This window comes from Myotis yumanensis, unplaced genomic scaffold, assembly GCF_028538775.1.
Source record: "Myotis yumanensis isolate MYYU_CA2020_CCGP unplaced genomic scaffold, mMyoYum1.0.hap1 SCAF_2, whole genome shotgun sequence".
In the NCBI taxonomy this organism is placed as follows: domain Eukaryota; kingdom Metazoa; phylum Chordata; class Mammalia; order Chiroptera; family Vespertilionidae; genus Myotis; species Myotis yumanensis.
This window is the reverse complement of record NW_027223753.1, coordinates 207654569-207681112: the sequence shown is the minus strand read 5'-3', so window position 1 is coordinate 207681112 and position 26544 is coordinate 207654569. Positions and strand designations below refer to the sequence as shown.

The 26544-nt window shown below is 55.2% G+C and overlaps 2 protein-coding genes across 2 annotated transcripts; both read right to left on the bottom strand.

Moving 5' to 3' along the window:
• Window positions 1-1831: 1831 nt before the first annotated feature.
• On the bottom strand, window positions 1832-14161 carry FTCD (formimidoyltransferase cyclodeaminase). The gene is given in 20 exon segments (XM_070403663.1): window positions 1832-2119; window positions 2772-2867; window positions 4117-4255; window positions 4438-4481; window positions 5128-5289; window positions 5399-5528; window positions 5903-5964; window positions 9113-9244; window positions 9339-9472; window positions 10572-10695; window positions 10697-10735; window positions 10737-10754; window positions 10896-10916; window positions 10918-10959; window positions 10961-10986; window positions 11855-11983; window positions 13105-13186; window positions 13188-13289; window positions 14060-14092; window positions 14095-14161. Coding segments are annotated over 20 exon segments (1623 nt in total). The 5' UTR covers window positions 14116-14161; the 3' UTR covers window positions 1832-2032.
• Window positions 14162-16890: 2729 nt separating this feature from the next.
• On the bottom strand, window positions 16891-26291 carry SPATC1L (spermatogenesis and centriole associated 1 like). Its single transcript, XM_070403662.1, is given in 6 exon segments — window positions 16891-17192; window positions 17194-17376; window positions 17379-17432; window positions 17850-18001; window positions 20948-21280; window positions 26090-26291. Coding segments are annotated over 6 exon segments (1014 nt in total). The 3' UTR covers window positions 16891-17102.
• Window positions 26292-26544: the final 253 nt, after the last annotated feature.

Here is a 26544-nt window from a genome sequence, read left to right as displayed (position 1 = left end):
TCCATCTTCACGTGCTGTTCTCTCCGTGCATGTCTGCCCATAATTCCCCTTTTCATAAGGACATTCTGGGTTAGGGCCCATCCCACTCCAGTACGACCTCATCTCAACCCAATTACATCTGCAAAAACTCTATTTGCAAATAAGGTCAAATTCTGAGGTATTGGGGACTAGAAATTCAACATGGGACCTGGGGCAGGGGGAGACACACAATTCAGCCCAGAACATACTGACACCTTGCTCGTCCCCATGTGGGGATGACGTTCCTTTTGCGGTACTTCCATCTCTCTCATCACCTGCCTACACAGCCTGCAGCAGGAGCAGGACTTTAAACCAAGCATTTTCTCTTCCTTTGCCCCCTTTTTTCCTCCCACCAAAGAACCGTACAATCCGCCAGCGAAAGAAAGAGAGACCTGCAGCCACCCAGAGCCTCCCCGCGGCACTCATGCCTGTGGATTTCTGGGTCGGAAGGGTGGCGGGAGGTACAGGCCCCTCCCTCCGTGTGTCTGCAGTTCTGCCCACCAGACCCTGCCCAGGGTCCCCTCCGTAGGAAAAAGACGTCCTCTTTCTGCCACTGGCCCCTGCACGTTCAGCCTTTGGCCCTCAGGAGGCAAGAACCTCTGTCCTTTCGGAAGGGACGTACAACACCCATGAGTGGGTGGCTGGGCCCTTGGAGGGTGCCGGCCAGCTCTGAGCCCCACAGCGTGCAGGCCATGCTGGTGTCCACTGAGTTCTCCCCTGGGAGCCCCAACCTCCCAGAGGGCCAGGGCACCAAGCCCCTCTCGGGCTGCACTCTGAGCCCCATGCCTCCATCCCTTAGCCCCTCAGGGACCCTCAGACACACCTCCTGCCATGTGTGATGTTTGCGTTAGGATTCTATGATGGTTTCACACAGGAGCCTTCACTTCGTACACATGGGGCACCCTCGGCCTCTCCACAATGTTCTGGGTTTTGACTGGGTAAGACAGCCTCCCCCTGCAGCCAGCTGGCCCTCACTCGCTCACTGCTGGAGGGGCATCTTCTCCAGCATCCCCAGCCCCAGGGCCCATGCTACAGCGCCCACTGCACCGCTGTCCTCCTCCACCCGGAGCCCCTTCAGGACCCTGGGCCCTCGCTCTGACCCCACTGTCAGCTTGGCACAGGGAACATCTAGACCTGGGCCCCTACGTGGGGCTGGGTCTTGACTTGTTCCCCCTAGTCCCAGGGGAGTCTCTATTACACGCCCCCCCTACCCCCCTGCCTGGGTCTGGCTGCCCAGGCTCTGCAGGGGACACAGCAGAATGCAGAGGGGCCGTGGGCTTGGGGTGGGGAAGCTGCCCTCCTGGGACCCCGATCTCCTGGCCGCATCCCCCCAGCCTCCATGTGAGAGAAGTCAGTACCTGGTACCTTGTCTTCCTGGGACCCTGGGCCCAAAGCTTCTCCCCCTCGTGGCCAGGACACAGGAAACTCGGCACATCACGGCCACCTCCCCAGGAACTCTGACACCTGCTTCTCCTCACCCTCGCCACCCTGAATGTCCCTGGGACCCAGCCACCCCGCCCTGCAGTGCCTGCCCGCCACTCCCCACACCAGGAGTGATGCGATTGGAGGGAACCTGCTACTCCATGGGGACGGTGCCCCAGGCACAATCCCAAGGCCGCTCGCCCTGCACCAAGCCCCAGGGGCTCTGAGTGACCAGTGACTGGGCTCAGGCCTCGTCACAGCTCCCCCTGGAGCTAGCATGTCCCTCGTGCTCCCCATTTCCTCCCATCTCCCCAGCTCACTCGTCACCAGTCCCCACCCCTGCCCACTCAGTTCAGCCCTTTCCCCCAAACCCCAAACACACTACACAGGCAAGGGTGTGCTGTGACTTTACTAGAGGCCACAGGTGACAGTGGGTGGCACCGCCAACCTCAGGTTCCACTCCCCCTGCCCGCCCTCTGGGCCTCATGAGGACTGTCCCAGAAGCCGTCCTGTCTTGTTAGGCAAGCTGGACCCTATTGGAAAGGAGCGGGGGTGCTGGGGGTGCCGAGTCCAGTGAGGGCCCCTCCGGCCATCACTCCTGCCGCTCCTCCAGGCGGTCCAGCACCAGCGCGGCCTGAGCCTTGGCTTCCTGCAGGAGGCTGGAGATGCGCTGGCGGATCTGACAGACAAAGGGCCAGGTCAGCACCTTGCAACTTAGCCCATCCCTGCTGGCCCAGGCCCTCCCTGCCCCCTCCCTGGGCCCCCTCCGGCCCAAGCTCCCTGGCTCTCCGCTCAGATGACTGGGCCATCCTGGGCTTCCTCACAGACCTCCTAGTAGAGATGGGAGGGATCTGTCCTGAGGTTTGGGGACAGCCAGGCTCCAGGGCCCCCTCCCTCCTGGTCTTCCCACTTTAGCCATGACTGCCCGGGGCAGGGCTGTGACCCCAAGGCCCAGAGGGGTAGTGTTCACGTGGTCAGTCCTTTAACTCAATGGCCTTGTGATGGACAGTGACTTCCCTGAGGATGGCCAACCTCAGCCTGGCTGGACCAGGCAGAGAGGGACAGGACCTGGCCCCTAAAAAGGCCACAGTGCCTCCATTCTGGGCACATTTCTTCCCTCACTGCACTCCCTGGGGCCTCACTGCACTCCTGCATTAAGGGTACAGGGACCCCAATCACTACAGCTTTCTAGTCCCCTGACAGGACTGGCCCAGGTCCTTCCAGAGGTGATAGAAAAGGAAGTGCCACCCGAGAGAGGACGACAGCTGCCCCTCAGCCAGGCCTCCACCTGCAGGAGGCTGAACACACTTCCCTGAGCGCCTGCTGCTCACCTGGTCCTTGAACTTTTCATCGCTGATGTCCTTCAGGTTGATGAGCACGTTGAAATACGCACCGAACATTCCCGTCTCCAGGGCCTTGGCAGCCACCTGCAAGGTCACGGGGACAGGGCTGGGGGACAGCGGGACTCTCCCAGCAGCAGCGTCTGGGATCCCAGCAAGTGCCTGTCCCCCTGAGCCCCCCACCCCCCATCAATAATGATGGCAAACTGATCACCAAGGGTCCCCCACAGGCAGCTGGGCAGCCTGTCCGAGGAGGCCCATCCTCATCCCACAGCAGGGAGTGGGCTCCGGCCTTGTCCATCCAGAGGACAGAGGCAACCACCACAGCCTGACTCCGCCTTCGGGCTTAAATGGAGGCCCTGCTCATGTGGGCAAGGCCCAGCCTCCTAGTACAGCAGCCTCAGGGCGGGCCAGATCCTCTCCTGGGTCACCATCATGGAGGTGACCACGAATGGAGCAAGCATGGTGGCCAGTCACATGGTAGGAGCATGGTCATCCTTGGGGTTCCTGGACCCTGCGCCATCCAGCGTGCAGAGACTCCCCTTCAGATGACCTTGAACATATCCAGCAGATCAGGCCCACATCATGGGCCTCAGTGCTCTCTGACCTCACATGCACCGAACGCTACATGTGCACAGGCCTGGATGGAGCTGGTATAGGTGGGGCTCTTAACAACGAGTTCCAACATGTTAGCTGCTCATTGTCCAAGGAGATGCAGGAGCATGGCGGGAGCACGGGAATGGTAGGCACCACAGCCCATGTGTCCAGGCAGCTTCCGTTCTTGACAGCTCAGACTCGGCCGCCTTCCCAGGGAAGGAGGAGACCCTTCTCTGCAGCCTCAAGCCCAGACACTGAACTCAGGTGTTTCTCTTATAAAGACCCTGTAAACTGTGGGCTCTGAATTCAAGGGGCAGACATCACAGACCCGAGCCCTCCACACACAGCTCGTGATGTGTGCACACCTGTGAGCTGTCTTCAGTGTTTTCTAGAGCCAGGAGGCCAGGAGGAGGGAGAGGGGAAGGCCCAGAGAGGGGAGGAGGAGGAGGAGGAAGAGGAGAAGGAGGAGGCATCAGGAGGGTCAGGCGGGGACTCTGGAGACTCACTTGAGTTTCTGCTTATCTGCCCTGCAACCCTGAACAAGATCCTGAATTCTCCATCTTCAAAGGAAATCAACACACCAGCCCTGCTGGCTGGGCCGGCCAAGACCACCTGGGACGTGCTCACATCCAGGCCATGGTGTTTAGCAAACACCATGAAGGGCCGTGGTCGCCCAGTGACCCACCACCCTCCGCATGGCTGCACCCCTGACAGCGGGAGGCCAGGCTCCACCACGTACCTGCAGGTCCGACCGGCAGGCCAAGTTCACACACAGGGCCAGCTCCCGCAGCGCCGGCCACAGCGAGGCCACCGTCTCCGCCAGCTCCAGGGGCACGGTCACCGCCTGTCTCAGCCCCTTCTGCAGGGCGGCTGCTCGCCTGAAACCAAGGGGTCATCGAAGCCCAGGTCATGCAGGAACCCCACCCGGGTCCCCGCCCCGACAGCTGCAAGCAGACAGAACCAGGGTGGGGACAACAGGAAAGTCACTCTTTCGTCACCAGCACGTGCTCAGAGGGTAGATTAATTGGAAATGAGACCTTTTCAAGTTTCCTGCCCCCACCTGTCCTTCTCCTCGGGGGTGCTCCTAGGCAGCTTCATCGCTTCCTGCCGGAACAAAGCACAGAAACACACGGGTGAGGGGCAGCCATGCCCGGGCCACTCGGGAGCCTGGGCTGGGCAGGGGCAGCCTCGTAGCAGCGCCCATGTCATCATCGGGGTCAGCATTTCCACACAGCACGGGCGTCACTTTGGGAAGAGTGCTTCCGTTGGGGTTCATGGTGTTGGGCCCCCTCAGAGGAAGGCGACCTGGCTCAGGGACCCCACAGCGGACACTAAGGGACTGGAGAGGAGGGCTGGCAGCGCCCTCAGGCACTAGAGGGGTCCCATTAGGTCTCTGCGCCCCACCCCTCCGATAGCACCTGGCCCGTAGTCATTGTTCAAAAGTGACACAGGCAACAGTACGACCCCCCAAATCTAGACATAAAGGTTCAAATTGTGCCCCCACCTCCCCAAAGGCACCTGTGCTCTGGATGGTCACGCTGGGTCTGTCGCACCCCACAATGTGCTCTTGCTCCTTTGATGGCTACACAGGCAGGGCCCCCCTTGTTCGTGCACCCCTCGACTGTGGGCATGGCCGTGGCCAGGTCCTGCCCTCCCACAGGATTTCTGGACACAGTCAAGGGCACCCAACTTTTTCTCCTGTGGATCCCCACTTTCCAAGGACCCCGTGCTGGCCCCTCTGGGCACTCACCAGGCAGGCGGTGAAGGCCTGGGCATCCGCGTCCACCAGCGCTGTCAGCCGGGCTGAGGCCGCGTGGAAGGGCGGGATCAGGCGCCGCATGGTCGCGTCCAGGTGCTCGAACTGGCGCCGCCCGTAAGTCATCAGGCCAGCCATGCAGGCCAGCGAGGCTCCCTGCGGAGGGGCCAGCTGAGGGACTGGGACCCCTGTCACCACCCCGTCCTTGTCCACAGCCCCCACCGCCCCTGTCCCCACCCCAGTCCCTGCTCCTGCCCCCGCTCACCATGGCTGCGCTGGCTGCTGCCACGGAGCCGCCCCCTGGGGTCGCCGAGCGGGCGCCCACCTCCCGGACAAAGGCACGCAGGGACTTCTCCACCAAGCTCTGCTCGGGCCCGCTGTCGGGGACCAGGTATCTGCGGGACCCAGAGGGACAGGGATGGGGTCCTGGGTCATAGTTACAGACTGGGAAGGAAGGTCTGGCTCCGACCACGGTCCCGGACCCCAGCCAGCCCCCCTCACCCAGCCTCACAACAGGAGAAGGGGGATACAGTCCCAGTTTGCAGAGCAGCCACAGCCTGGGAGGGGCTGTGACCACCCTGGAGCTCCCCTGAGGACAGAGCAGAACCTTGTTGGGGCCTCACTGCACTCCCCAACCAGCCCCAAGCCTGCTCCTGGCACGGGCACCCTGGTGTCTGCTGATGAATAAGTGATCAAGCAGAAGACTCTGGAAGGATGGAGGCTGGGCCAGCAGGATGGGGGCACACGGAGGGACTGGGGGGCTGCTCACTCGATGATCCGCTCCTTAGGATTGAAGGGGGACAAGGAGTCCAGGCCCAGCCTGTTCACCACCTGGAAAGGAAGCGCTGGTGACCGACGGCCACCTCAGCCCACACGGAAGGTGCATAAGGAAGGCCACCGAAGGGTCAGTTCCACCTCAGCTCACGGCAGCATCCCCACCCTGACCCAGCCGGTGTGTGAGGAGTGAGGCAGGGTGTAGCCGGCCACGCTCTCGCCCACTAGGAGCCCTGCTGACCGCTGGCTCCCGTCCAAGCCGGGCCCACCTGGGAGAGCACCTAGCCCGGAGCAGGCCCCTCGTCCGTCTGCACATATTTCCTGACACACCCACCCGCCGTGTCACTCCACAGAGCACGGAGGCCCAGAGTGGGGAGCGGCCCATCCAGTCCCTCAGCTGCTGGCCTCGTTCTGAGCCACACGGCCTCCTCATGTGTCCCTCAGACGCCCCCACATGCAAGAGCTCCTTGCTGAAGGCCAGCCACACTGCCTCTCTGGATAAGGTTTTGTCTCCTCGGTGTCACAGCTCACTGTTTCTTAAAGCCCAGGAGCTGCCCGATTTGCCGAAACACGAGACACGTAACGTGAGGAAAAGTGAAGTTTGCCTAAACTCAAAATAAAGTTGGAACCATCCTCATTTAAGATTAGAATTCTTTCCACCAAATAAACATTCAAAACACTGTATGGTGCCTTATGCCAGCAACACCGGCCTTCTGAGCCGGAGTGGCTGATCCTTGTACAAAAAACAGACGGTGGCACGTGCTGCTGAGAGGAACGAGCCAGCAGAGCCCGGGGTGGTGGCGGGCTGTCTCCGAGAACATGGGGACCGGCGGAGACCCCTGGAGAGTTTGCCTGTAGCATCCACATGAGGCAAAGCCCTGCTGACACGGACAACCTCAGAGAGAGGAACAGAACTCGTCAACTGAATGTAAACACCCGGCTAAGCTGGCGGGGGGGAAAGGAACTCATCGAGGCCAGAAGTGACCGGAAAGGTGAAGCAGAAAGGCCCACTCCCTCTGAGGCTGGTCCTCCTGGAGGCATCTGAGCACCTCTGCACCCCTCCTGAGGGGGGAGGGCTCGAGCCTTCGTGAGTGGGGGTCAGACTGCAGACCCCTGAGAGGCGACATCCCCAGGGATGAACTAGAAAATCAAGCCTCTGAAGCTCATAACCAGCCGACAGACAAGGAAGGAGGCTGGCGGAAGAGGAGAGGCACAGACTGACCTCACCTTCTTACAGAACGAAGGTTAATGATCCGTGGATGGTTGACATATTTAACATCTGTAGGTATGGGTACAGAAGGCTGATGTGATCTATTTGACTTGATGTAAAAATGACAACAAGGCCATTTAGATCTGGAGCAGAGAAGACTGCTCTCACAGCGTGTTAATTTTCTTGTCTTTCTTCACCGAGTCAACAGACATTGTCTAAAATTGATAAAGTGCTGAAATATTATGTTATTAAACTTAAAACTTGAACCACTTAGGACTAAAAAATGAATTCAGCAAAGTAGTTGAATACAAAGTCAACACACCACAGTCAGCTGCATCGCTATACACAGACAACGAGCAATCTGAAAAAGAAATTGTAAAAAGCAGTTTCATTGAAAATGGCATCAAGAAGAGTAAAATGCTTAGGGATTAGTTAACCAAGGAGGTGAAAGATTATACCATGAAAACTACAAAACACTGCTGAAAAATTTAAAGGAGACGTGCGTCAATGGAAACACATCCCAGGGTCGTGGATGGAAGGCGTCTTAGGGTTAAGATGGCAATGCTGCTCAGAGCGACTACGGATTCGACAAAATCATCAAAATCCCAATGACATGGTTTGCAGGTACAGAGAACCCTTCCTGGAGGGTGGTGACTGGCTGCACAGCATCATGAGTGTATTTAATATCACTGAACTATACACTTAAAAATGGTTATGATGGCAAACGTTATGTTCTGTGTATTTTATCACAATTTTAAAAAGGGGGAAATTAACTACCAAAAGAACCCCCTAAGAAAAGTACTGTAACTCTAAAGAATCAGGAAATAGAGAATGAAGAAGAGGGAGAGAGAAATACAGTGTGTGTATGTTCTCATTTTCATAAAAAGTGGTCGATGTACTGATAAAAATCAATAAATTTGAAAATTTGATTGTAATTTTAAAATTAAAAAAAACAATGGAAAAGGTAAATATATTAAGTTATAACAGTAACTACCAGAATACCATAAAACTAGACTAACTTCCATGTGTTAGGTCGGAGAGAGCCCAGGATCGGATACATGCAGACATGTGATGAGACAATGGACTCCCCCTGGAATTTCTCACAGATCAACGTGCCAGACACAGATACCAGCTTCTTCTCCCTGAATCCACATACCCCCCTGCAGCTGAAGCCTCCTCAACTGAATACCTCAGCTCATGTCCCCGCCCCTCACCCAACCGCAGTATAAAAAAAGCGCCCCCCTCCATGTTGGCGTGAATCCACGTGCCCTGTCTTTGGGGGTACGTGGGTCTCCCGGGGACGCAGAATAAACTTTCCTTTCCTTTCTTTTCTGATTCACTGGACTCTATTTCTTGCGCCGCCTCCTGAGCCACCTAACCTAACACCATGTACAGTAACCAGAGGGAACCACACCCACACACCCCGACAAGCCTGAAAGCAGGACAGAAATAAGTCCAGGAACACCTGCTGAACTGGCAGATACTCAGAGACAACCTCAACTACCAAACAAACGCTGCCAGAGAAGTCCAACCATTGCTCAACGTAAGAAATGCGGAAGGAATCCAAGTGGGTGGAGCTCAAGGCACAGGTGTCACAAGGAAGGAACCATGTAAATCTGTGGGCCCAGGTGCCGGAGACTCGTCCCACATCCAGAAGTGTGAGGAGGCTGAAGGTGGCTCCAGATCAGACACCAGAGGGAAGGAAGGGAGGCCAGAGCACAGTCCTCCCGTCAGAATTTTTACAGGACGGAACACATTTAAGGCCACAAAGAAAACCCCAAGAGTGTCCCCAAAAGGAAAATCGTATGATCTCATCTTCTAAGCACAGACAATAAAACAAAGGAGGAGGAATGAGTCCTGGCCCCACGGACAGGGCTGCAGGCCCTTGTGTGGGCACCTGCAGCACCCAAACCTGCTCTCGGGAACCTGGAGTTCACTCGGGGCTCCCGCTGGGCCGTCAGCCTCGCCCCACCCCCCCTCAGGGGCGCAGCCCACCAGCCTGATCCGGTGCTCCTCCTCCAGGATGAAGAGGTTCTCCTTCTCGCAGTAGAAGGCAGCGGCGTCCAGGAGGGCCTTCAGGGGCACCAGCCCCACCAGCTGCGAGCCCACCACCGGGAGGCTCAGCTCCTGCAGAGGTCCAGCAGTGTCAGCCCCCAGGGCTGGGCTTGAGGACACCCGGGAAGTTGCGGGGGGCGGGGCGGGGGGACGCCACCCTGCTCACCTGGGCTTCTCTGCAGGTCTCCTCATAGACCGTATGCAGCGCCGTGACCTCAAAGTCCAGGAGGTTGGTGGACACCTGAGCCAGGTTCTTTTCATCCAGGTACCAGCCAATGCCCTGAACCTTTTTCAGACGTCCTGGCTGCAAAGGAAAAGCCTTTCCCAGCCCAGGCCCTGTCCAGCCTCTCCTGGTTCCTGGTGAGAGCCATTTGCCCGGCATCCCCGGGGAAGAGGCAGGAGAGGAGGCTGGCAGGTGTGTTGGCCACTGTGGCCTGCAGAGGTGTGGTGCTCCCAGATGGTGAGTGCACATGGCCCTCCTCCTCCCTCTCCCTCACTCATCAGAGCCAGCAGGAAGGGACTGCCTGCCACAGGGAAACTGAGGCCCCATAGGGCCGGGCTGCAGGATGCTCACCCCCACGGGCAGCAGGCTCAGACTAGGCCCTGCCCATCAGCCAACACTCCACCCACACTGTGTCCTGGGGGCCAGCCCGGGGCCAGCCCGGGGCCACCCCCACCCAACTCCAAACTCCTGTGTTTGGTCCCTTCCTTCCATTGCACCCCTCACCCCAGAGGCCGGCTCTCAGCCCCTCATCCTTGGGGTGACTCAACCCATCTGAAGAGGGACCTCTGACCTCTGACCTCTGATGTCAGCCAGAGCAGAAAGAAGGATTTGGGGTTCTCCTACATTTATGTTGTGCTTACACAATGGCAGTATCTGCAGGCTAGGGATCTGGGGTCTCTGGAGATGGGGGGCTGACAGATGGGCAGAGCAGTGCCCTCCGCCTCCCTTACCAGGCGTTCCTGTGTCTACCTGTGTCCAACTAGGACTTTCTACAGCAGTGATGCTCAATCGAGGCGACAGCTGCTGTGGCAGACCAGGGGCACCTGAGAGCACCTGGGGGTACCTGGGAGTACCTGGGAATATCTGGGGGAACCTGAGAGTACCTGAGGTAACTGGGGTTCAGGAAGCAGCTGTGTTCCTTTCAGTATAGATTTGCTGCAATATTTTAACAAAGGGTACCACCCTGCCTGCTTCCATGGAAAATGTTCTTTAAAGCAAGTGCTCCTCCAATTCAAACACTAGAATCCCACCCTAACTCTTCCCGCATGGCATGGACACTGAGGCTGGGCTGGTACAGGCCCACACCACAGTGCCACACAGCCTCCCTGGGCCACTGGTGATCCATGGGACAACGCCCAGCCCACGGGGACGGCAGGCGGGCCTGGCTGCCCTCACCTGGTCCTTCCCCACGGCCCTGCTCCCGGAGGTTGAGGGCGATGCGATGTGCCTGCTCCTTGGTGCTCAGCAGGTTGATGTTGAACGCGATGAGGAACTTCCGTGCCCCGGTGACGGTGGCCCCCCCAGCTGGGGATGAAGGTGCTGGGGCCAAAGTCAGGTGCCCCACTCTGCCTGCTTGAGCTGTAGGAGACTCACGCTTGGGGTGTTGTACCCCATGGAAGGGGTGCCCCGCTGGGGTTGGGGAAGAGGAAGGGGAAAGGAAAAGGGTACATGCCCCTGGGGTTCACCCCCAAACCCACCCGCCATCGAGGAATACGACACCTTCTCAGGCAGGGCCTCGTACTTCCCCCGCCCGGATGGCCGGCAGGGTCCGGCGACTGGCCACCCCGCGCCGCCTCGCCGTAGAGGTACACTGCAAGGGGAGCCTGGCCGGTCAGGCCCTGCAGCCGGGCAGTCCAGACCGCCCATATCCCAGAGGAGAACCGAGGCAGCCACTCCCGCCAGCCTCAGCCTGGAGGACAGGCCTCCTTCAGCTCCTGCCTCACTCAGGGGGGTCACTGATGGACACTCAGTGTGGGCCTGTTCCGCTCCTCTGCCCCCACCCAGGGCAGGGCAGTCCCCTACCCTCGCTGTTCCCCCTGGACAGATGCCCCTGAAAAAGCCATCGGCCGACCAGGAGAGCTGGGGCACGCTACTGGGAGGATGTTCCCATTTCTTCCTAAAATGTATTTTCATTGCACGATAAACATGACAATAAATTAAGGAAACGCACCACAAATTCCCAACACCCGCACATGCACAGGGACACGCGTGTGCTACTCCCCACATCTGCATGGGGCGGGATGCGTGCCCTGTGCTCACGTGTCCTGTCCACCATGCACTTTGCTTCTAACGTGTCCCCATTTGTACCAGGTCATTTTCTTGATGTGGTCAATCCCCCAAGTGAAATGATTCCCTTAGGGCTGTCCACATCGTCTCACTAAATCACATGATAAGGTGGCTGCCCGTTCCCGCTGCCTCAAGGCCTGAGAGCCCAGGGCCTCCCTGGGCTGGGGCTTCCATTGCGTTTATCTCCTTATGGAAGTAATGGGAATGTTCTGTCAGTTTGCTGGTGGCAGTTTTTCAGGTTGTTTTTTTTTTTTTTTTAAATAACCTGCATGTTTAAGGAGTCATGAGCAGAGACTGGTGAAGGGTGCTGGTGGGAACTGAAAGTGAGGAGGGCTGGCTAAGGAAACCCCTGAGATGAGGGCCGCCCCTCCTGGGGGCGGGGGGGCACTCACCTGGCACGCCCAGCTCCTCTGCCAGCCGCTGGCCAAAGGCCTGGGCACAGAGCACACACTCATCCATGCCAACGCCCCTCACCGGGATGAAGGGGCACACGTCCAGGGCTCCCATCCGAGGGTGCTCCCCTGCAGAGAGATGGGGGCCGAGGACCAGGAGGCCCAGCTGTGGGCGAGGACAAGGCCTCGGTGGGTTCCCCAAAACCTATCCCTCAGGCCCCATCTGCCCCACCATCCACACACTGACCCGTTCACACCAAGCACAGGGCCCCTGGGAGAGGCAGGCCCCCAGTATCTGGGCATCTGTGTTGTGTAAAAACTTCAGAGGGGCCTGCCTTGCACACTTTACTCCTCAAACCTTTGGAATGTTAGCACAGGGCAGAATAACTTTGGACTGGGCCTAAAGCAACACTGTGTCCCAAAGAACTATTTGCAAAGATAACAGAAAAGCAGATATTACGACTACAGGACTGAGAATTAAAGGCATTCTTTAGAATCAGCATCGCTGCGTTATCTGCACGACAGCACTGTCTTCCTTTTATTGATGGAACTGTCCCCCGCCCCCTTCTCATAAGGGCCCATTGCCTTTGTCTCCTCATCCGAACAGGGCTTCTGCCGGAATCGGTGTTTCCCGAAAAGCTATTCTTTGATCTCGAATAAATGCTTGTTGCCTCTCACTTTGCCCTTTTATTTAGGGTGAACAGTGTCAACCCCTCCCTCTTCTAAAAACCACAAAGAAAACACGGAAGCGCTTCGAAGCTGTGCTCTCCGAGTCCTGGCCAGGATGGAGGGCCCTCCTGGTCCACGCCGAGTGTCCTGCTGCCAGCCAGCAGCCCCCCAAAGATGACGACTCCCTCCCCCTCCCCAGAGCTTCTCCCCTTCCCCCAGTCAACTCCTCAATCAGAGATGAGCCCCCATTTCTCAACAGTTGAGGTCACTTGTGAATTCCCTGCCTGTGGACCTGGCTGGGTCCTCCCTGCTGTGAGTGGCCAGAGACCTTTGGCCCTGCCTGCCACCTGACGTGTTTGGCTTTGTAGGCTGTTGACAGGTCGGTTTCCAGCAGGGCCCTGTCTTCACCTTGCCCCCCCCTCCCCACCCCCAGGGCCTGCTCAGCGTGCTCCGGCCTCACTGCCGGTCACCCCTGAAATGTGGACAGGGCGTCGCCACGCACCTCCGCCTGGCACAGCGGGTTCCATGGCCGGCAGACCCCTCGGGGGCCATGGGGGTCCCCCCCATTCCATGCCCCTCACCTTTGTGCTTGCTCATGTCAATGAGCCGGAAGGCAGCCCGGGCAGCGTTGAGGGCCCCCTCCACCACATCCTCGGGCCGCCCCCACGAAGGTGTAGACGGTGCGGTTGGTGGAGGGGCCGGCGTCCACGTCCAGCAGCACGCAGCCGGGGGTCTGCGCCACAGCTTGGGAGATGGCGTCGATCACCTGGGGTGAGAGCCCGGCCCACACCTCGGTTTCCCCACTTGGAAGAGGGACAGGAGCTTCAGAGGTGGCTGCGCCTCTCCTGTCCCCCCCCCCCGCCCCCCCCCCCCCCCCCCCCCCCCCCCCGCTTCAACCAAAGGTGCACCCGGAGCATCTGGGAATCCCCACGAGCAGGAGCCTGGCTGTAGTCATTGCTCCTGCAGGAGAAACGGAGGCAGGAAGCAGCGCCCGGGCAGAGGAGCTGCTGGGGCTCCAGGGAGGTGACCTACAGGCCAAGGTCACAGAAGGTCAGGGTTCCGGCCCCTCCACGAGGCCTCCAGTGGGAGTAGCTGCATCGGGGGAGGGGCACGAAAGACCCAGAACCTTCTGAGGTGACAGACATGCCAGTGGCCTAGAAGCAGGGACTCGGGGCCCAGACTGCTCTGAGGCCCTCGGCAGCCTGCCCCCGCCTCTCTGTGCCTCAGTTTCCTCGTAGGTGATGTGAGGATAACAACAGTGCTCACCTGATACGCTGCGGGGAGGGGGAGACAGAGGAACCAGGGCAAAGACCCTCACACAGCCTGTGGGTCAGGGTTAGGGGCCCCATTTTCACAAGAGGCCAAGGGATTTGTTCAAAACCTGACCACCCCCTTCCTCACCCCCCCTGCCCCAGGTCGGTCACAGGGCATACATGTCACTGTGGCTGAGAGGAGGGTGTCCCCTTTGAGAGGAGATACTCCCAATCCCGCACCAAGCAGACCCCTTGCTCCTTGCGCTGCCCCCCGGCACCTCACCTCCTGGTTGTTCCCCTCTGAGAAGGTTGGGGACCACATTCCACCAGGCGAGACATGGTCTGGGCCTTGGTCCTCGATCGGAACGCTCTTCTCACAGACAGAAGGAGGGAAGGACGGACAGGCCTCTCCAGTGCCCGGCAGGGCCTTTATACTACTACCCCCCCCCCCCCCCCCCCCGCCCCCTCCTGGCTGCTTATTAACCATCCGTTATGGCGAGGATTCGGGGCAGGCTGGTCCCTGTACAAACACCGAGCGAGCAGTCCGGGGAGGGCAGAACCAGGATCCCAGTGAGGCTGAGATCCCGGTTGGAGGAGGAGGAGGGATCGCTCTGGCAGGGTGGGCGCCCCTGAAAGAAGCTCCTGTGGCCGGGACCCTCAGTGGGGAAAAGTCCTCACCAGACCCCTCAGGTCAGCTGGGACTCCACTCCCATCGTGGCCCGGGGCCATCTGGTGGCCATCGTGTGAACTCCTTCATGACCCTCCAGGTGACCCTCTGGGTCTCCGTTCATTCACGTAAACGACCAAGCTTCAGGCATCCAAGGGCCAAGAAGGGCCCTGTGAGGCCTCAGCACTGGCCCGGCTCTGGGCAGAGGTCAGCTCAGCCCCATCAGGCAGGAAAGTGGGGGAGAGTAAGTGTGTGCCGGTGTGTGGGTGCTCTGGTGGGCGGGCAGGCTGGTGAGACCCCGGCTCTCCCCAGCCGTGGTCACTGCTCCCCAAGGCCAGGGGCTCCACAAAGGGGCGACGTGCCCCCGGGCAGCAGCATGAGACCCACACTCAGAGGGCTGTGCTCAGGTCAACGCTGTCTTGACGTTTAGATGATCTTCTTTGTTTGTTTAATATATTTTGTTGATTTTAGAGAGGAAGGGAGAGGGAGAGAGAGAGAAACTTCAATGATGAGAGAGAAGCATTGATCAGCTGCCTCCTGCATGCCCCACACTGGGGATCAAGCCCACAACCTGGGCATGTGCCCTGATCGGGAATTGAACCCATGACCTCCAGGTTCATAGGTCAATGCTCAACCATTGAGCCACACCAGCCCGGGCTAGATGATCTTTAATCAGGACGGGCATTTCATTCTGCAAAGGCCCACCAGTCACATGGCCACTCTGACATGTGGACACCGCACAGGCACCCCGTTTGTCATTTTCCCAGGCACAGGTATCCCCACACAGCTGTTAGGGTGGTCAGTGTCTGAGGCTACTTCACCCCTCGGCAGTCACTGTGGGGCCAGGATGAGGAGGTGCCCAGATCTTCAGATCCCAGCTGTTCTATTCACCGAAACTTGGAGGAAGAGGGGGGCCCCACCACCCTGGAGCAGACTCTCAGAGGCTGGGGACCAGCCGGGTCCTCTCCAACCTTGGCTCCCCTGGGCAAATGTGGGTGACCGTGGGTGACGGCCATACCACCTCCAGGGCCCACAGAGGGGCTCTGGCAGCTTTGGCAGCACCTGGCAGGTGCCACAGGCCCAGCTGGGGCTGTTCTCCAAACCCGCCCTGATGCGAGGCCTCAGCTGTGGAGAGCCTCCAGCCCAGGGGCGCCCAGAAGTGCCTGCCAGGACCTCTTGTGGCAGAGGCCCCAGTGCTGCATGCGTGCACCGGCAGAGGCCCCCCCGAAGGCAAGGGTCCCTCAGCCAGAGGTCAGTGTCCAGCAGCTGGAAGGGAAGCATGGGGGTCTGTGATAGACTGATTGTGACCCCAAATTCACACGTTGAAGCCCTAAGTCCTAAAGTGACTGTATTTGGGGAGCGAGGGAATCTTTCCAGAGGTAACTGGGTTAAAGTGAGGTCACTAATTGAACAAGACTGGTGTCCCCGTAAGAGGAGGAGATTAGGACACAGACACACAGGGGGCAGCCATGTGAGGACACCAGACACACGGCGTGTACATGCCATAGACAGATGGCTCGGGAGCAGCCCACCCTGTGCCCTGTAGACTGTGAGCAGTGATGTCTGTTGTTCAAGCCACCTGTTCTGTGGTGTCTGTTGCAGCCTGAACTGACCAACACCGGGGCCTAAGGTCCAGGAGACACCAGGCTGTGAGGACTGAGGGACAGGTTGCCCCACACTAGGGGTGGCCCAGAAACCCCAACACCTTCCTCCTGGTCCCCACCCCAGAGAAGTGACTGGAGACACTTGAAGCCAAACCCCAGGAAGGAGGCCCCTGGAGGTCCCCTACCCTCTCTAGACCTCAGGTAGCCCGAGCTGAGGGCTCCAGCGGGAGCAGTGGTACGTTTCCTGTGGGGACAGTCCTGGGCCAGGGCTTGGCCACGGCTGGAACACAAGATGCTGGGACTGGACCTAGGGTGACGCTGGGTTTTGAGACATTAAATAATCTAGTTGGGCCCAAGTCAGGTTGGCTCAGTGGATCAAGCCTGCAACCTAGATTCGTGCCCTTGACCAGAATCGAACCCGGGACCCTTTAGTCTGCAGGCCGAGGCTCTATCCACTGAGCCAAACCGGCTAGGGCAAAATTCCTAACTTTTGAACAAGGGGCCTGCGTTTTCATGTTGCACAGGGCCCAGCAGAGCCTGCTGCCATCCTGCCAGCCCCTGAATCCTTGCCTCAGGCTCTGCTTTTGGAAAAACCCAAACTATGACAGGACCCTCTGGCCCTTTCAAGGGGAAGATCCTTGAGGTTGGGGGCTGGGGGCCCTGCCCGAGCCTCAGCCCTTCCCCCCTCGGGGCTCTGTCCGGGTGTCATTCCACAAACACCAGGGGCACCTCCTGTGTGCAGCCCCGGCGATGACCAAGGCGCTCTCAAGCCCTCAAAGAGCCGAAGGTAAACAAGTAAACAGATGATTTTAATAAAGTGTGACAAGTGCCCCGCAGGTGTGGGCGCCGGCGGGACTATGGGCGCTGGGTGCGCCCGGCTGGTCCATGAAGGTGCCTGCTCTTGCGCAGCGTGCCCGCCTGTGGCCTTGGGCTCTCCCTGGGCGGACATGGCCCTTCCCCCGCTGGAGGGGACTCACAGGAGGCACGTTGGCCCCCAGGGTTTGGAACAAACACGTTTATTGCAGGAAAGGCGTGGCGGGTGCTGGGGCCCGGGCTCACCAGGCGAAGAGCGGCTTGCTGTCCTCCTTGGAGAGCTCGCACAGGCAGTTGAGCAGCAGGAGCGAGTCGCCCAGGAACTTGGGGGGGCACGATGTCGATGACCAGCTTGCGCAGGGCGGCCGGGCTGCTGTGCAGCGGGTTGGCGCGCAGGTCCGGCCGCTGCTTCAGGATGCCGTAGGTGTTGATGAGGAACTCACTGAACACGGGGTGCACCTCGCGGTTGTAGCCCAGCTTCTCCAGGCGCGCCATCAGCGTCAGGTAGCGGTGTGTGTCAGCTCCCGCAGCTTCTTCTCATCCACAGAGCCGTCCAGGGACTTGATGGACGTCTGGGGACGCAGCGCATGGGGAAGGTGGGGCTTGGCCACAGAACCCACCACAGGAGGCCAGGGTGGGGACAGTCACCAGATTTCCGTGAAGGAAGCTTCACAGATGGGCAAACTGGCCCAGAGCCAAGCTCCCCACCACAGCGAGCTCCCCACTCTCCCCTCCAGCAGACAGTGTCAGGGACAAGAGCAGGGCCCCATCCCAGGCGAGGCCCACGCGTTCTGTGGCCACGGGAGGCACTCCTGAGACTGTCCCAGGCCACAAGGCAGAGGTGCTCATGGCAAGGGCTCAGCACACCCCCTGGTGTGTGTCCTCAGACACCCCTCAGCCTCACCCAGGCCTCCACAGGGTACCACAGGTTACAGGCAGGGAGGGGACCTGGGGCAGGGAGGAGACCCCCATGGGGCGAGGAGGCATACCTGCTTGATCTTCTCAGGGATGTTGGACACGGTAAAGCCATAGAGCCGGGTCACCCCGGGGAAGACGTAGGCCAGGATGCGCCTGTCCAGCTGGAAGGCGATCTCCCCAACGATGCGCCCATCCTTCTCCGAGCTGCTGAAGCTGTGGATCTCTGCGGGGGGGGGGGGGGGGGGGGGGGGGGCAGGGGGAGGACGGTGCGACAGGCTGGAGTCCCCCACACATAGGGTCAAGGGCCACCCGCCTTCCTCCTGCCTGTGCTCCAGTATCCATTTGAGGGAAAGGGCCAATTTGAATGTGGCTGCTGCGGGTTCCAGGTGAAGCACTGACAGGGACTCCCCAGGGCCCCGGTCTCAATAGTGATGTATAGGCGCCTTCCCCCAGCCCCCCTGGGAGGGCAAAAGAAAACTGGATTTTCTGTTGCCAAAAAGGAAAAGGATCCTTCCTCTCCTCCCCTTTCTTAACGTGTCCCCTAGGAAACCTGGGATGCTAAGTCCTTGCTCCGTCCCTTTGGGATGTTTTACGGCCCAGGATTGTTTATCTTGTCCCCCTGTTACCAGGGAGTCTGCCCTCCACCTGGGTCAAGCCCCATCCCTACGATCAGGTGAATACAGGATGCCCAGGCCTGTCCCATCACCCAAGGATGGGGGACTGAGTAACATGAGAACACCTATGTAACACACATAACAAGTCTAGTCTGCCTGGCTGGTGAAAGGGGAGATTCTGTCCGTCTTGGCAACTCTGTGCCTTGCAGGCTGGCTTACTGTTCATTTGATGGCAAGACTCCTTTTCTACGTTTGTGCAGAGGATTGCTGGATGGGCAGGAGATTCTATTTTTAGTAATTTCCCAGATGTTATCGGGCACATGAACCACCTTTCCCCTCCAAGTCTCCCATCTCATATCCCCCACAGACAGCAAAAATTCTGAACAAAAACTTAGCAAATTGAACCCAATGATACGGAAAACTATAATACATCATGACGGAGCAGGATTTATTTCAGCAATGCAAGAGTGGTTTTAAAATTCAAAAATCAATCAACATAATTTACTATATCAACAGATGACAAATGAAAATCAAATGCTCAAGATGCAGAAAAAGCATTCAACAAAGTCCAACACCCATTAGTGATAACTTTAAGCAAACTGAAAATTAAAGGGCAGTTCATCAACTGGATGAAGGCATATACAAAAACCTTAGCAAACATCATACTTAATGGTGACAGACTGAATGCTTTCCCCTAAAGCAATAAAAGAAATGACTGCCCACTGTTACCATATCTAGTCAACGTTATTCTAGAGGTTCTAGCCAATGCAATAAGACAAGAAAAAAAATTAAAGTCACACAGATTAGAAATGAAAAAAAATAACCTTGACATCTATCCCAAGGAATCTTTTTTTAAAAGCTGCTAGAACAAATAATTGAGTTCAATAAGGTTGCAGGACACAAAGATGCATTTTCAGGATTCTCCAAAGAAAAAGAAACAGAACCAATAGGGTGTGTGTGTGTGTGTGTGTGTGTACATACATATGTGTTTATTATAAAGGCTCACATGATTATGGAGACTGACAAGTCCCAAGATATGCAGGTGAGTCATTAATATGGAGCCCGGGATGGCTGATGATATAGCTCCAGTCTGAATTCAAAGATCTGAGAATCAACAGAATCAATAATGTGCTCCAGTCCAGAGGCAGCAGGCATGAGACCTAAGATGTTTCCGTTGGAATCCAAAGACAAGAAGAATTCTCTCTTCTTCAAGAGGGGAGCAACATTTTTGTCCTATTCAGATCTTCAACTGACTGGATAAGGCCACCCACATCAAGGAGAGCTATCTGTTTTACTTAGTCTAATGATTTCAATATTAGACTCATCCAGAAATACCCAGAATACCCAGGATAATGCTCGACCAAATAATCTGGGCATCTGAATAAATGGAAAGATATAAAATGTTCATGGATCTGAAAACTCAACATTGTTAAGGTGTCATTTCACTGGAAACTAATCTATTTCATCTATAGATCCAAGACAATCCCAGCAAGCTTTCTTGTAGAAATGAACAAGTTGATTCTAAAATTCATATGGAAATGTAAAGGTCCTAGAATAGCCAGAACAACTTTGCAAAAAGAGAACAAAGTGGAAGAACTTATACCATCTGGTTTGTGGTCTTATAAAGCTACAGTAATTGAGACAGGATGTATTGGAATCAACATAAACATAGGCAAATAGAACAGGCTGGAGAATCAAGAAATAGACTCAGACATATCTGGATAACTGATTTTTGACAAAAGTGTCTAGTCAATTCAATGGGGAAAAGATAATTTGTTTTTCATCCAAAAATTTGTTTCTTAGAGAGAGGGGAAGAGAGAGAGGAACATCGATGTGAGAGAGAAACATCAATCCTTGGCCCCAGTATGCACCCCGATCAGGGATTGAATCAGCAGCCTGGGTATGTGCCCTGGCAGGGAATCGAGCCTGAGATCTTTTGGTGTACAGGATGACGCTCCAACCAACTGAGCCACACTGGCCAGGGCAAGCAAGTAATCTTTCTAAATACTGTTGCTGGAAGAAGTGACTACCTAATGCAAACCTCATACTATATACAAAAATTAGCTCATAATTGAACCTAAATGTAAAACCTAAAACTATAAAACTTCTGGAAGAACACATTGGAGTGAATCTTTTTGATATTGAGCTTGGCAAAGATTTCTTAAATGGGACACAAAAAGCATGAAATATATACTATTTAAAAAGTCAATAAACCAAACTTCACCAAATTAAATTGTATTGCTCTTCAAAAACAAAGTTTTGAAAATGGAACAGCCATAAACTGGGAGACCATGTTGGCAAAACATAAACCCAGAAGAGAATTTGCATCCAGACTATATGATGAACTCTTACAGCACAATGATAAACAATCCAATTTTCTTTAAATGGGCAAAAGATTTGAACAGAAGCAGCCCTGATCCTGGCCTCCCAGCCACACTCTCCTCCCTGTGCTGGGTGGGTAGAGAAGCTGTGCTCAGATGGCCACCCAGACCCGCCCTACCCAACTGCCGGCCACTGCACCGTGTGCCCCCAGAGTGCCCCCCCCCTCGCCGTACCATTAAGGTAGTAGCTCCTCCTGGTCCTGTCTCCCGAGGGCAGACTGTTCTCTGAGAAGCACACCTTCTTGGGCCGGGTCACCTCCCTGGGCTCCAGTGGGTCCTGCAAGGGGTTCAGGAGTGGGCACAGCTTCCTGTCGGTGCTTCGAGGCGCGTGCAGCTCCTGGGGGCTGAGGAAAGCCTTGAAGGACACCTGGGAGGAAGTCACACAGCCTGGGGAAGTGTCGTCTTCTCTGGAGAGGGGGGCGTGGGAGCACAGCAGGTCCTCCAGGGAGGATGTCTGCAGCTGGGAGGGCACCTCAGGGATGCCGGTGAACCTTCCAATATCTGGAACTGGGACAGGGAGGAAAGGGAGGAGAGGTCAGGCTGATGTTCCTAAAACATCCCCCAAAGTGTAAAGGACACTTTAAGAACACTCGTACACCCACCCCAAGCTCTGACACCTGCTCACATCCCCCATCTTTAGAGCCCTCCCCATCCCCCTCTGGAGAAGGTGAAAGATGTGGGTGCAGCAACTGTGGGCCCCGTCTCTGCCCAAGGAAGCCACCAGCCTTGAGTTTATGGGCCCAGCAAGCATGTGTGCCTCGGGAGCTTCTACCCACCATGCATCCACACCCAGTACGGTGACCTTTACATGCTTTTTCGGTTTTATGTAATGGTATCAACCTATGCCCGTTTTATTCTGCAGTAAGCCTTTTTGCTGCAGCATCTTTTTTGGGATTTATCCATGTTGAGTTACTGGGTAGCTAACTGGTTCATTTAACCATTTCCTAGCACACGCAGATATGCACACACACAGGTACAGTGATTTTTGTTTTCTATATATCAGAGAGGAAGGGAGAGGAAGAGAGAGATAGAAACATCAATGATGAGAATCATTGATTGGCTGCCTCCTGCACACCCCCTACTGGGGATCGAGCCCACAACCCAGGCATATGCCCTTGACCGGAATCAGACCCGGGGCCCTTCCGTCTGCAGGCCGACGCTCTGTCCACTGAACCAAACCAGCTAAGGCTAGCTGATTTTGTTTTCTACAACAGCAATGGTGGCCCTGTGCACACAGCAGCTTCTGATCACTCCGTGGTATGTACAGACCAAGCTGATGATGACACATGGCTTTTCACTAATCCTTGGTGACGTTGAACATCTTGTGCTTCCATGGGCTGCTCAGGTCTCCATTCTGTGAAATATCTATGCCTCTTCTTTGCTCTTTTTTTTTTTTTTTTTGGTTAAATGATTTGTAGCAGTTCCTTTTGTACTCTGCATCTTAATGCCTTGTTGATAAAATGTCTTCTCTCAGTGAGTGCCTTGCTGATATTTTAACTCTGTTTGGTCTTTTTTATTGATTAAGGTATTACATATGTGTCCTTACTCCCCCTTTAACCCTTTTTTTATGGTGACTCTTATCATGCAGACTTTTTAAAATTTTAACATGTCAAATTTAACCTATCAATTCCTCTGTGGTCTATGAAATCCTTTTCTACCCCTATGTCATGGCTTTTTCTCCTAGTAATAAAGCGAATATGTATATTTGAAAAAATAGTTTAAGAGCTATATTACAAAATTAAACCCTAAAATGTGCCTACTACTCTATCCCCAGGAGTGCTTTCCTCAAAAAACAGTTCTCCAGAAGGAAAGTAATCGGTATGAGGCCTGCCTCCTTTCTGCCCACCCAGCCAGCACAGCCAGTCCCAACAGCGGCTCAGTGCCTCAATCTCCCACCCAGGCCACTGCAGGGCCCAGAACCTGTCAACACCATCTTCCAAGAATTCACCCAGCATGAGTCATCAAACACCAAGCAGTCCTGGGTTCTTCCCCAGAGGAGAGTGGAGCCCAGTGCTTGGAAAGGGGGTTCTGTCCCACCTCACCTCAGAGACTGGGGAAGAGCGCCATCTAGTACCGGCTTTAAAGGGATTTTGTTGCGGTCAGCTGGCTTTGGGCTTTGCTTTTAGCTTCAGTTTAGTAAACTGTGACTCCGATTATTCCCAAGACTTCAATAAAGTTCTATTAAACACTTTAAACATTTTTAATCATCAGTCAAGTCTAAAATATAGGTATAATTTTAAGCCACATTATAATAAACTATAAAGAAATAACAAGCCCTGACCAGTTTGGCTCAGTGGATAAAGCGTCGGCCTGCGGACTGAAGGGTTCCAGGTTTGATTCCAGTCAAGGGCATGTACCTTGGCTGTGGGCACATCCCCAGTGGGGGGCTTGCAGGAGGCAGCTGATTGATGTTTCTCATTGATGTTTCTAGCTCTCTGTCCCTCTCCTTTCCTCTCTGTAAAAAATCAATAAAATATTTTTTTAAAAAAAAGAAATAACAAGAGTGAACAGAAAACTCTGTCTCCTCAGAATTAAAAGGATTCTCCTGAGTAATGATCATATCAAAAACAAAAATAGGAAAACACAATTATTGAGAAAAAATTAAAATCAGAACATTAGAGTAAGGCATTAGCACATTCAAAACTATATTTATCATGAAATTAGTAATGTAAGTTCTTTACTTTTTAAAAATCACCCAAATGCCCTAACCGGTTAGGGTTATTAGAGCGTCGGCCTGCGGACTGAAGGGTCCCAGGTTCGGTTCCGGTCAAGGGCATGTACCTTGGTTGCGGGCACATCCCCAGTCGGGGGTGTGCAGGAGGCAGCTGATCGATGTTTCTCTCTCATCGATGTTTCTAGCTCTCTATCCCTCTCCCTTCCTCTCTATAAAAAAAATCAATAAAATATATATTTTTTTAAAAAATAAATAAATAAAAATCACCCAAAAAGTTAAACACTCAAATCAAAATATGAGAGGAACTCTTAAGGAAAGCAAAAATTTAAAAACTATAAAAATGACAGCAGAAATACACTGGAAACAGTTCTATGGAAAGTCCAATAAGATAACAAAACTGTGGAAAGCTACTTTAGAGAAACAGAGAACATACAGGAATAAAATTGAAAGTGAGAAAAGCGATTTAAGAATGACTAGGAAGGAAATGCTTGAATTAGAAAAGATTATATACAATTGTATATTAACTGGAAATTTTGATAAAAGAAGAGATCTTCAGGGAAATTATTTTTAAATGTCTCAATAAGAGGTAGAAAACCTAAAGGGACCAATAAAGAAAGAAGAAAAATCTGGAAGTTGTAAAATAATTATGCTCTAAAGGGCTGCAGGGCTGGGTGGTTGGCGGGTGAATTCTTGCAAATTCCCAGACAATGCATAATCCCTACATCATATAAACGGGGTTGGAACACTGAAAAATTAAAAGATGCTTGATTGAGGTTCTAGTTTGTCATGACTATGCTCTTAAATCCCTGCAAAGAACCCACAGGAAGAAAACACAGCCTAGACTCGCGGAGGAACAGAGCCCGAGATCCTGAGCTAAGCCCCATCCAGACCCAGCAGAGCCCAGGACCCTGGGTCTCACAAGGGAACAGAACAGCGACACCCCACGGACAGGCCGAGGGAAGCCACTGAGGGCACCGCCACGGATGCCACAACCAGGTCATCAAAATTGAACAAGATGAGCCATTTCCCAAGATTTTGTTTTTAAAAAAGAAGGACTCTTCCCTACCACCCAGCCTGCGTGTCCGCCACCCTTGGGCAGACAGGGCATCACTGCCCACCGGCTGCCAGGAGGACAGGGGACAGGCTGCTGGAGCCAAAGTTCTGAGAGTTTGAGAAACAAAGAGCAAAACAAGTGTGCACGCTGTCAATCTCGTTTAAAGGGTCATTTGTAAATAGTGCAGTCGTAGACGCAGAAAACGGGAATGAATTGAAAAATAGTGGAATAAAAACAGCTTATGACGAGGCTGATGCAGGTTGGGTATTTACCTACCAACAGCTTTCCAAAATACATCAATTCTGATGACTCCACAAATACAATGGAGGGAAAATCCATAATTGTAAGAAAGAACATGAAGTGCTCCCGGAATAAACTTACTGATAAATGTGAAAAATTTATATGTGAGAAACAGGTGAGGAGACTTGGAAAAACTGTGAGCCAGCATAGCTTAGTGGGTGAAGTCATCCTTGGGGTATATGGAAGAATAAGTAGATAAAAATGTGAGAAAAAGAAATAATGTGAAGAATAATTACCCTGCCTCTGAGCTGATAACTCTACTTTAGCAAAACGTACCTAAGGAAATAGCCCTAAATATAAAAGTCCTTTTGCTGTGGTATTTATCCCAGGATAAGAAAGAAGTAGAATTTCAAACATGAGGAAAAGAGTTCATTAAATTGTGTTCATGTGATTTTTTTAATATCACAGTCAGTCATTTAAAAATATACTTATAGCAGCACAGAAATAACCATGTCGTGGTGTTAAAGGGAAAGAGGCAGAGGACTGTACATAGAGAACACTCAAAAACTACTAAAAACCATCTCCACCCAGAACAATGAGGATTGCGTGAACACCCGAGAACTGAGGTGGGGGGCCCAGGTGGGGGCTTAGGGGACCTGCCACCCCCTCTGGTCCCTTTGAAACTGTGCATTGTGCTTGAAAACCTGAATGAAGGGAACAGCCCAACAGGAGCCTGGCTGGGAACCGTGCACACGCTTCCCCGGGAGCAGGCGTGGCTGCTGCACTGCCGGGCGTTGGGAGGGCAGGCAGGGCAGACACCTGCTCCTCCGTCGGCAGAGTGCAGGGGCCGCAGTCTCTGAGGGGCATTCGTCAGTGTCTATTTCAACATGGCAACCGCTCACAGCCTTTGACCCAAGGATCTCCGGCAGTCACCCCTGCAGCTGGTCACTGAGGCCCGTGTCAGGCTGTCCGTGGTCACCGCTGGAAGGACACTGCCTGTCGTGGGGTCAGATGGAGGGCCACGTGAACCCCGCTCGGGACAGTCTGCTCTCCGAGAGGGATGCAGGCCCAGGGCCAAGTGCCGGGCCTGGCGGGGCCAACCCCACGGCCTGGAGGTCCCGAGATCACACACATCCTGTTTGAAGCCACCGTGGCAGCGCCTGTGTGCCTGTCACTGATACACACACCAGCTCAAGGGGCGAAGCCACCGCACCTCGTTTTCCAGGTGTGGACTGACAGGCTCCCCCGAGGACACACAGCAGGGTGAGCACCTGGACCTGGGGGAAGGAGGGGGGCCGGGACCACCTGCAGGAGCAGCCCCCACGCCCGGGCCACCCTGCGGCCTCACCTGCAGTCGTGGGGGAGCAGTCCTCGGGGTAGGCCGGTGCCTTGGGGAAGAGGAGGTCCCGGCTGCTGCGGCCGCAGCTCTCCTGGCAGCTCTCGCTCAGCAGGCGCTTGAGCATCTGGTTCTCCTTGAGCAGCCGCACCTGCTTCTTGAGGTCGGCGTTCTCGCTCATGAGCCTGTTCATCAGCTCGTTCCCCTCGGCCATGACCAGGACGCCTTGCTCACGTGTGGGCCTGTGGCCCCATGGAGATGGAAATCCAGAGCCACGGCGCCGCAGAAACGGCCCGGACCGGAGTTCCACGAGGGCCCCACCTTCCGCAGCCTTGTGATGTCGCCTTAAAGAGGCGGCACCCTGCCCACTGCCACCCGCTGACTTCCTGGGGGTGCCCAGACCGGGGCGCACGGCAGACACCTCACACCAGGGACGGACGAGGGAGGTGGGGCCAGGCCAAGCCTAG